Here is an 11,739-nt window from a genome sequence, read left to right as displayed (position 1 = left end):
AATTGATTCCTCTCATTATTTTGTACATAAAAGTATTAAGGTAAAATAATCGAAAAATGAATATTTTACAAGATATTTTACGGTTTATGTAAAATTAAAAAATGATTTCAAGCCTCATAACTTGGAAAGTACTTAATGAAAACTAACTTAATTATAGTGTTTTGGAAAGCTCTTGAGATGAGCTACAAGAATATGCAAAAGCATATAGGGTGTCCCATTTAAAAAGTTGGAGCTGACCTTCGCGTGTCCTTCAGGTGGCTCTTCAAGATCAAACTAATAACACCATTTTATGTCCCCCTTGAAACCATACAACTTTCGTCTGAAACATTTTTTAATATCTCGCTTTGTTTCCGAGAAATACGCCCGCGTCACTATAAATGCCTCACCCTGTATATACAGGGTGTCTCAAAACTCATAATGAATCTTTCAAAGACAGATTCCTGGGATCATCCGAAGACGATTTTTCCTCAACGAAAATGTCAAGGCACTAATCCAATCACTAATAATTTTCGAATTATAAGTGATTGGAAATAAGGGGTAAACTAAGCTTTAGAAATAAAATATTAACAAAACCACCTTCTTCGATTAATTTTAAATAGAGTTTACTTTAGTTGAGTTTTAATTTAAGGCTTAATTGCAAAGATGTATGATGACAAAAATCGGAAACATGCAAAAAATGATGGCTTCATCGACATTTTCGCTGAGGAAAAATCGTCTCCAAATGATCCCAGGAATCTGTCTTTGAAAGATTCATTATGAGTTTTGAGACACCCTGTATATATATATATATATATATATATATATATATATATATATATATATATATCGCAAAAGTCCTGGCATGGAAACCACCGGTTTATGGTCTTGTAAAACTGTTACTCTATCTCGACATAAATTGCAGGATATAATCATTATAATGGATAAATGTGTGCGATGTATATTAAGAGGAGAGAGACCATGTGTTAATACATGTATGTACATATTATATTAATGATAAATGATACGAGGAGAGCGCGGACCGCGCGATCCAGCGGGATCGAAGCAACGTGCGCCGTGCGCGAGAGGCGGCGCGAATTGGGAAGAACGGAACGCAACTGCGCTGCCTTGCGCTGTGTGAAACGCAAGGGGAGGAGGAGAGTCGCGAGGTGGGCCGGAGTAGGGACCATACGTCAGCGTGTACCGCCTCGCTATCGCGCGGAGAATCACGGACAGATCAAACATGGCGATTCAGTCGCTGTTTACGGTGAGAGCAGACGGCTTCTAGCGCCCTGGTGGCGTGTACCAGTGCACAAGAGGGACTTTCTAACGGCGGAGCGGGCTTGTGCCATCGTGAATTGACGGATTTCGCTGGATATCGTGAGCATGGAGACGTGCGAGGCGGAAACGACGACGGAAAAAGCGTCGGGTGGCGTTGGTATTGATAGCGGAATATATGACGCGAAGGGCGTCGTGTACTCCGTAATAGCGGAGCCAACGCCTGCGACGTCATCACGCCCACTTTCCGGACGGGTGCCGCGATCTGTCGGCGGCAGCGCGGAATGCAAACCGAACGTTGATCGTTCGAACGGCAATAAGGTAAGGAACTGTCGTTATTAAGGGGATCCTTCAAGCGTACTTTTTTATCGACAAAAACACGAAATTTTTGGGCAAGTGCCATTTTTTATTGCCTGTATAAAATTAAAAATCCTTTTCCACGGTTGAAGTATAGATGCGAACGGATAGCGCAAAACTGATTATATACTGAGAAAAAAAAGTATAAAATTATATATTTATTTATCGACTTCTTAGATCAACATGGCGTCTAAAGCTATCACCTCATAAAAACATTAGCCTTGTATAAATGTTTTGTAGCATTTATGCATAAAACAATAGCATATCCCATAATGAACTACACAATAAAAACTTGTGCAATTGTGAAAATTGAGTTTAGTAGTCTAATTAATAAATGGCATGTGCCCAAAAATTTCGATCCGTATGTACCTGAAATATCAGTACAGTAGAGTGGAAAAAGCAGTGCATCTTCTTTATAAATAATGTGATAGAGAAAGATACGAGATGAGGGCGCTGTAATCGTGTAAGAGTTCATCATCCAATGAGGAATCTCCTTAACACCTGATGATAAATGAGACGCATCGTGTGAAATCAGGCTTGCCGTAGATTTCAAAATTATGTTTATGAATTATGTATTGATTATGTGATTCTTACATACGCATGTAAATAATTCGCATACACTTTTTTTCATCTAAATATATAAACTATTCTAAATTCAACGTCACAATGCAAAAAAGAATAATTGCGTTATAAAATAGTGTTAATATAATATAATACATTGAAGCCTAAAAGTAAAACGTTGAGAGGGTAGCATCCCTTGTACGCGCTAAAGGACCGTCTACAATGGAGGTAGTAAGACCAAAGATTAGGATAAGTCTTTGATTAGGTGACAATAAGGCAATAGATAATAAGAAATGGAAATCATTTGATTTATTCCTAATTTTATTCCAGTAAAACTGCCTTATTTTCTACTCTGGTCTTGCTACCTCCATTATAGACGGTTTTTTAACCGTGTACTAAGCCACTCCCCCACATTGGCATGGTGGATGACATGGAAGTGGTAATGGTCCAGTTCAGCAAGCTGTGTAAACTGTGGACGCAATACCGCCTCCTGGACTCCTGGGCAGTGTAGAAAGAAAAATGTTCATGCAAGTCTCGCGAAGAGCCCTTATACAATACTAGGTAATAAGCAATGGGAAAATAGTATCTATTCTCTGCTTCTACTGATGAATATTTTCTATTCCCTATTCCTATTGCCTGTTGCCTAGTATTGTGCAAGAGTCTTAATCATTGTGTGAAACCATTTCTATAGTCCTAAACATAATGGGAATAATCTCATTAGAATATATGAAAGCCTAGTTCTACTTTAGCGAGGTTCCAGTATATACAATAGTTTATACAATATAATAATATAAGTACATTTTTTTTATCAGTATAAAATCAAGTTTGTTAAATTCTTTATTTGATTTCTTGGATATTATAAGATTGTTGTATATCCTTGTTATATATTTAAATCATATATAACGTAAACAAAACTCTGATAAACCATATTTTATAAATTATTAATTGTTGACATAAATGATATATTAAACATAATTTACATTACTCATGCATATTATAATTTATGGATAAATGTTGTACCCTGTGTAAATCACTGTTTTGTATTTTAATAACATCGACATATTTGATTGATGAATAATTAATAATGGCAATTTGCGTCTAGTAACTATTTATTCTTGTATAGTATAGTCTAGATTTGAAATGTAAATATTTTGAAATTTTTTCATTTTATTAAATTTGTTTATGCTTTCTTTTATCTCGAACATATTATAAATATACAGCTGCAAACATTTGTAAGATTTGACTATTATATTTAGTTAGTCGAATTCATTTAATGATGATAATTTTGTTTTTTGTGTGTTTTACAGCATAAAACATCACTTATAAAAAACTATGGAAGATTGGAAAGCGGTAGCGGTAGCGGTGATCAAGACGGCGGTCAACATGAAGATATCGCAGCAAAAAAGAGGAAAACTCGCAGGGGTAAACCTAAGCACAGGAAGTTAAAACCGTATTTGAAACAATTATCTTATCAGCAACAGTTGCGGAGCAACAGGTGTATCGGTAGAATTGCAAAAACTAATAGGCAACCACCAGCTCTATATAATACTACACAATTCCTTATGGATGATCATAGTGATCTACCTGATCTTGAACAAAAATTATCAGAAGCGGCATCATTGGAAGTACCTGCCATGTTTCAGAAACCACCAGCGCCGCCGCGCACTCGTGATTCCAGTTTTAGTGTAGATTCCGATGAAGATTATTTTTATTCATCTCCGGAAGATGAAGAAGAGTTTTTAACAAAAGAATTTTCGACTGCATACGAAGACCTTCACGAAGAAAGATTGAGCACTTTAACAAAAACAGAATTAATACAAGAATATAGACATTTAGAAGCTAAAATGGATTCATTAACAAAAAGATTACGTAATAAGAGCATTCATCAAATAGAAGAAAGAGATTCGGAAAGTAAAAACGTATCTACTACAGATTCTGAGATAGCGAAGAAATTAAAGTTATGTCAACAACGAATTGATGATCTAATACAACAAAACGAGCAGCTAAGACGAGAAAACGAAATGTTACGTACTGAAAAAAGATTATGCGCGAGCAGTTCAGAGTCTAGTGTCGATAGTGAAAGCGACAGCGACAGTTCTAGCAATAGCAACCAAAGTGGATGTAGTTGCTCTCTTTCAAGTCCAGGAACATCTCCCAAGCATACTTACAAACCTAGATTAGATAATAATATAAGAACAGATAAAAAAAACGATAGCTGCGATACTAGCCAAAGCGGAAGCCCCAGGACATCTATAACACCTACTAATTTCTCTAACAGGCACGTAGTTATGAATGAAACAGGTAGTTTTCCTACATAAATTCTACTTTCTCTTGAATCAAATTAAAAAATGAATCAGCAAACAACAAGGCAGATCTGTATTTATATACGGTTCGGCCAATTAAATGTATATTAACATTGCATTCAATATTGTGAAATTATGAATAGTGAAGCATACATTGTATGCATTTATTCAATATATGTACCTTACATATATATATATTTAAAAATAGTGAAATTTTCAGTAAATTTTGTTGTAACAGCATTCTCAATCTCTCTCTGATATCTGCTAAATCTGATTAGACTTATTATTTAATATTTTATTGTAATTTGCTTTTCACGCTCTTTTTTCTTTTAAGACTGTGTATGTCTGTATATACATATATACGTATATATATATATATATATATATTTACATACATATACAGTTATATGGATTCACATATGTATAACAATGATAAATGTAGGATTAATAGGAGAATCTAATCTCTATCTTCTGCAAAATTACTTTTGTATTTATTTGTTTTTTTTTTATTTGTTTTAAAAAATATTTACCATATATATTATGTATTGCTTTTTTCTCCAATTTAGTATCACATATAATGCACTTTAATTACATTTCCTCAGCCTGATTTTGTTTTTTTGCATACTGCCAATTACAAATGCTAAGTTTATAAATAGGCGGTCTACAGACCATCAACTAACGCAGATTTATGTACATATATGCACATGAGTACATAAAAACAATTCTCTCGTTTTTTTATTCATTAAAAAAATATGTATTATATGTAATATACTGAAAATATGTGATGAAAATTATATTATAGAAGAAATATATATTAAAAATATATATTAAATCTTTGTACAATTGTATAGTTTTAGAAAGTAAGACAAAAAATGTTAGTTTATGGTCTGAAAATGTAAGATATGCAAAAATATGTTTTACAACATTTCCGAGATTTTTAATAAATCTTAAGTTCTACTCTAATGTATACATATATTTTTATTCTCAAATTAGAGACCGGACACAGCTTGATTTTAAATTAAAAATCTCATAACACTATATAAAATACTATAATTTATAAAATACTATAATTTTCAGAATAAATTGAAATATTTTGCAATATGTATATAATAAAATATTTCAATTTATTTTAGAAAATTCTAAGAAAAGGATTGATTATTGTATTCATTAATTTAATTGTATTAACCGTCAAAGAATTGTAATGAAATGAGAATTTTTCCTACAAGTTAAAAAACATGAATTAGTAAATTGACTAAATACCGAAGTTGAAACAAATTTATTATTGAAAATATTAAAAAACTGAAAAAGATAATTATATATGCATACGAAATTTAAACTGATTGGATTGATTCTTATAAATTTCTGTAAAAGTAACATTAATGAGTGATTTTATTATTTCTACATAGGCATATATTTCTAAAAATAAAAGTGGAAAAATCTGATATACATAACAGTGTAATGGAAAATAAGCATGCTGTGTCCATTTTCCATTTTACAATAATTAAACAAATATTTTGTCAGCAAATATAATAAAAATGAAAATGTGAACATTCTTAGATATATGAATGAAATAAATCAGATATATATAAAAAGTATAGTACGTGAATAATTACATCAAAAAAATCTACGCGAGTAAAGTGGTGAATTAGTAAATATATAAATTAATTTTTAAATTTTAACTTAGAAAATCTATATATAAAAAAAGAGTATAATATATAATAATTTTAATAATAATTATTATATGATTGTTATTTATAAAATATATGACATTGAATGCATTCTGTTTGATGCTATTTTCATTTTGAAACGTCAAGTGTAGCTTTATATTTTTGAATTTAAAAATCGGATTTAAGGATGAATTATACGGTCATTATATAATCAGTCATATCAGAAGTTAATAAATCTAATGCATTTCAAGATTTGTGAATTTAACATTGTACAATTTATTCTTTTAGTTTTTTAAAATATAAAATTTACAATTAATTTGTTAAAGTGAAGATTTGCTCTGCATGTAATTTCATCTCAAAATCCTAAATATTATGACTTATTTTTATATTGACTAACTATGATTTTAACTATATGACGCAAAAATTCATAAAAATAATTTTAATTTATATAATACAAGATAATACAGATAATTTATAATATTATCTAAAAATGGAAAAAATAAATAAAAGTAAAATAGTGGAATAATTTTTTATTATGTTATATAAATCATATTGTATATTGAGATTTTTAATTTTAAATGTAGTAAAAAAGTGTATATTTGTAAAAACGATTTTTTCGATTTTAGCTATTTGGCGGAAATAGTAAAAAATATCTACATCGAATAATATACAAATTATATGCAACGTTAAAATAAATTTTAATAATTTATACCTTTTATATCAAATAGACAAATCGGAAGGCTTGTCAATTTTTATGATAAAGAAAAAAGTTATTTTTACAATTTTCAGAATTTTCTGCGATTTACAAATATCTGTCCAGTTATTCCTTAAGTTGGCATCCTCAACAGACATGCGTTGTAAAGCAGCTTAACACGCTTGAGATGTGACCAACTTCATGGCGCGATAAATCGAAAAACACACGAGCAAAGAGAGAGCGCTCAGTTGAAATTTGTGATCGAACATTAGAGAGAGTATCGGCTCTCAGACCTCGTATATTATGAAAGCAATGTCCCATCATTACATAGTGACGGCGCACAAACCAACCGCTGTCACTGCTTGCGTGACTGGTAAGTTATTAAATTCCATGAAATTAAAGGGCGAAAATTGATACATCTCTTTTGTAATCCTTTCGTTGCATTCTACTTCACAAGGTAATTTTACTTCGCCTACTGACTTGAATCTGATATTGGCTAAGAATGTACGTTTGGAGATATATCTTGTAACACCAGAAGGTCTAAGACCCCTGAAAGAAGTCGGTATCTATGGTAAAATAGCAGTCATAAAATTCTTCAGACCGCCGGTAAGGTTAACTTTATGTACGATGTTATTTGTGTGTATGTGTGTACGTGTGTACATATTGTATCAAAACTCATATTTATACCGGTTATGTTTTCTGTTTATATTTATATTTTTTTCATTTTTCTTTTATTAATAAGAGATTTACGAAATAAGATATTTAAGAAATAATTATTTCAATTTTCAGTAATTTGTATGAATTTAGACTTTTATATATTTTTAATGAGAAAGAGAACATGAATAGAAAAACTTCTCTCTAAGAGAGGGAAAAAATATATAAAAATCTATTATATATAAACAATTGTGCATAGTTATAACATTGTCTCTTAAAGATCGTTTAGAAAATTTACTTCGGTGTAAGATTACAGTTTATATTATAATATTTATAAAAATTTTTGTTCTTTAACAGCATGAAAAGAAAGATCTCCTGTTTCTATTAACGACAAGTTATAATGCTATGATCTTGGAATGTATGGGCGAAGGAGAAGATATAGAAATTATAACAAAGGCTCATGGAAATGTGGCAGATCGTATTGGAAAAGCTTCCGAAACTGGGATCAAAGCTGTTATTGATCCAAAAGCTCGAGTTATCGGTCTCAGATTATACGATGGTCTTTTCAAAATTATACCCTTGGACAAAGATAACCCAGAATTGAAAGCATCTTCCATTCGTATGGATGAACAACAAGTACAAGATGTCAATTTTCTTCATGGATGTACTAATCCTACGTTAATATTAATTCATCAAGATATTAATGGTAGACATGTGAAAACACATGAAATCAACTTAAGAGAAAAAGAATTTTCAAAAATACCATGGAGACAGGACAACGTAGAGCGAGAAGCTATGATGGTCATTCCTGTACCTTCTCCTATATGTGGTGCGATCATAATAGGACAGGAAAGTATTTTATATCATGATGGTACTACATATGTTGCCGTAGTACCACCAATTATAAAGCAAAGCACTATTACTTGCTACGCCAAAGTGGATAATCAAGGATTAAGATATTTATTGGGAGATATGGCTGGTCATTTGTTTATGTTATTTTTAGAGCTAGAAAAGAAGCCTGATGGAACGCAAGTGGTGAAAGATTTAAAAGTCGAATTATTAGGCGAAATCAGTATACCAGAATGCATAACTTATTTGGATAATGGCGTAATATATGTCGGTAGCCGTTTAGGTGATTCTCAGTTGATCAAATTAATTACAAAAGCAGATGAAAATGGATCTTATTGTGTACCTATGGAAACTTTCACCAATCTAGCACCTATTGTTGATATGGCTGTAGTAGATCTCGAAAGACAGGGCCAAGGACAGATGGTAACTTGTTCGGGCGCTTTTAAAGAAGGTTCCCTTCGAATTATTAGAAACGGCATTGGCATACAAGAACACGCAAGTATCGACTTACCAGGAATTAAAGGCATGTGGGCTCTAAAAGTTGGTGGTGGCAATTTTGATAATACATTAGTATTATCATTTGTTGGACAAACTAGAATCTTGACTTTAAACGGTGAAGAAGTTGAAGAAACAGATATACCAGGTTTTGTTGCAGATGAACAAACATTTCATACAGGCAATGTCACTAATGATTTATTTATTCAAATAACTCCAACATCCGCTAGATTGATCTCGCATGAGAGCAAAATGGTAGTTTCTGAATGGGAACCGCAAAATAAAAGAACCATCAGTGTGGTAGCCTGCAATGGCACCCAAGTCCTTTGCGCCACAGGAAATGATCTGTTTTATATGGAAATTTCATGCAATCAAATTGTACCCAAAGGATTTGCCACATTGCAACACGAAGTAGCATGCTTAGATATTTCCCCTCTGGATGGTGTAAATGAGGCCAAAATTGTCGCTGTTGGACTTTGGACAGACATATCTGTTCGTATTTTGACTCTTCCTGGTTTAGAAGAAATCAATAAGGAGCTTCTTGGAGGTGAAATTATACCCAGATCTATTTTAATGACTTGTTTCGAGGGCAACACATACTTACTTTGTGCCCTGGGTGATGGCAGCATGTATTATTTCACTCTGTACAAACAAAACGGTGTGCTCTCGGATAAAAAGAGAGTCACTTTAGGAACGCAACCTACGGTTCTCAGAACCTTTCGATCGCTCTCAACGACGAATGTATTCGCGTGCTCAGACAGACCCACCGTAATTTATTCTTCAAATCACAAACTTGTCTTTAGCAATGTCAATCTCAAGGAAGTTAATCATATGTGTTCTCTGAACGCGGAATCATATCCCGACAGTTTAGCATTAGCAACAGATAGCACTGTCACGATTGGTACAATCGACGAAATTCAGAAATTGCACATAAGAACGGTTCCACTCGGCGAGTCTCCGAGGAGAATCGCTTATCAAGAAAGCTCTCAAACGTTCGGCGTCATTACAATGCGCGTCGACGTTCAAGAGAGCAGCGGTGTGAGCATCGTTAGGCATTCCGCATCCACTCAGGCAGCTTCCCTATCCAGTGGTATCGCATCGCATAACAAACCCAGCGGACATACAGCCAGTGAGATTGGCCAAGAGATTGAGGTACACAATCTTCTCATTATCGATCAGCACACTTTTGAGGTCCTGCACGCTCATACCCTAATGCCGACCGAGTACGCGTTATCACTGATCTCGACGAGATTGGGCGAAGATTCGACTTCTTATTATGTAGTCGGAACCGCGTTTATAAATCCTGACGAGACTGAGCCGAAAATGGGTCGAATACTTTTGTTTCATTGGAGTGACGGAAAGCTCTCGCAGGTTGCGGAGAAGGAAATCAAGGGTTCTTGTTATTCTCTAGTAGAATTTAACGGAAAACTTTTAGCGAGTATCAATAGTACAGTACGTTTGTTCGAATGGACCGCAGAAAAAGAGCTCAGATTGGAATGCAGCCATTTCAATAACATTATAGCGCTTTATTTAAAAACTAAGAGTGACTTTGTCTTAGTGGGTGATCTTATGAGGTCCCTCACATTACTTCAGTACAAAACTATGGAAGGCAGTTTCGAGGAGATAGCTAGAGACTACAATCCCAATTGGATGACTTCTATTGAGATACTAGATGACGATACTTTCCTAGGAGCTGAAAATTGTTTCAATCTTTTTATATGTCAAAAGGATAGGTATGTGCTTATTGTGTTTACAAAAATATTTAAGTTTATGAGACTTTTAATAGATAACTTTTAATAGTGTAATGTTGTTTTTAGTGCCGCGACGTCCGAAGATGAGAGACAACAAATGCAGGAAGTAGGTCAGTTTCATCTAGGTGACATGGTCAATGTCTTTCGACATGGTTCATTAGTGATGCAGAATTTGGGAGAATCAAGCACACCTACCCAAGGTTGCGTATTGTTCGGGACTGTTAGCGGTGCGATCGGTCTTGTGACACAAATTCCGTTTGGATTTTACGAATTTCTGCGCAATTTGGAGGACAAATTAACCAGCGTAATAAAAAGCGTAGGCAAAATAGAACACAACTTTTGGAGGAGTTTCAAGACGGATTTAAAAATTGAGCAATGCGAAGGGTTTATAGATGGTGATTTAATAGAATCTTTCCTCGATTTAAGCCACGACAAAATGGCGGAAGTTGCGATGGGCCTTATGGTAACTCAATATTATATTCTCTTTGAAGTGTATATTTATAAATAAATTGTAGATTATAATTTTCAGAAATATCTTAATATTTATTATATTTTTTTCATAGATGGATGATGGCAGTGGAATGAAGAAAGAAGCAACAGTAGACGATCTTGTAAAAATAGTAGAGGATCTCACAAGGATACATTAAATAGTAGTAAACAAAAATAAATAATAAATAACATTAAAAAATAAATAATATAAGTCTCTGTGAAAAGTATCTGTAAGGATACGAGAAGATATAAGAGAGAGTCAAACGATGATTTAAGCGGAAAGGCAAACATATATATAGTTATCTTTGTTATCATCGATAGCAATTTAACGGCATTACAGAAGCATGTAAATCTTCTCTTTTGCGATCTCCATATCCTTTCGTATATCAAATATGTATGCAGCACCAATGTTGTTTTAGCGATGTTAAAGATTGCGAAAAAAATTAAGATTCCTCCATCGCTCGTTTATCGCACGTTTTTTAGTGTCCTTAATGACAAGCAATATTTTCTTTTAAAATTATACATGAAAGACGTAGACTGTATATGATGACACGAGTTAATATATTATCTTTAAAGAATACTCAAATTTGTAGTATACTTTTATAACTTTGTAAGATCGAGTGTAAATAAAAAAGGACGAGGCACTTTAAAATAACATTCTTTCT

The 11,739-nt window shown here is 33.0% G+C and overlaps 2 protein-coding genes across 2 annotated transcripts; both read left to right on the top strand.

The window, feature by feature from the left end:
- Positions 1-1,149: 1,149 nt before the first annotated feature.
- LOC105248216 (protein HEXIM1) lies at positions 1,150-4,762 on the top strand. Its single transcript, XM_011252883.3, has 2 exons — positions 1,150-1,575; positions 3,480-4,762. The coding sequence occupies exons 1-2, from the start codon at positions 1,363-1,365 to the stop codon at positions 4,488-4,490; spliced, it is 1,224 nt and encodes a 407-aa protein (XP_011251185.1). The 5' UTR covers positions 1,150-1,362; the 3' UTR covers positions 4,491-4,762.
- Positions 4,763-6,955: 2,193 nt separating this feature from the next.
- Positions 6,956-11,722, top strand: LOC105248215 (DNA damage-binding protein 1). Its single transcript, XM_011252882.3, has 5 exons — positions 6,956-7,209; positions 7,294-7,442; positions 7,848-10,567; positions 10,652-11,048; positions 11,149-11,722. The coding sequence occupies exons 1-5, from the start codon at positions 7,140-7,142 to the stop codon at positions 11,230-11,232; spliced, it is 3,420 nt and encodes a 1,139-aa protein (XP_011251184.1). The 5' UTR covers positions 6,956-7,139; the 3' UTR covers positions 11,233-11,722.
- Positions 11,723-11,739: the final 17 nt, after the last annotated feature.

Source organism: Camponotus floridanus, unplaced genomic scaffold, assembly GCF_003227725.1.
Source record: "Camponotus floridanus strain SB8 unplaced genomic scaffold, Cflo_v7.5 scaffold19, whole genome shotgun sequence".
Taxonomy (NCBI): Eukaryota; Metazoa; Arthropoda; class Insecta; order Hymenoptera; family Formicidae; genus Camponotus; species Camponotus floridanus.
The sequence above is the reverse complement of the archived record's forward strand: the minus strand, read 5'-3'. Positions and strand labels throughout refer to the sequence as shown.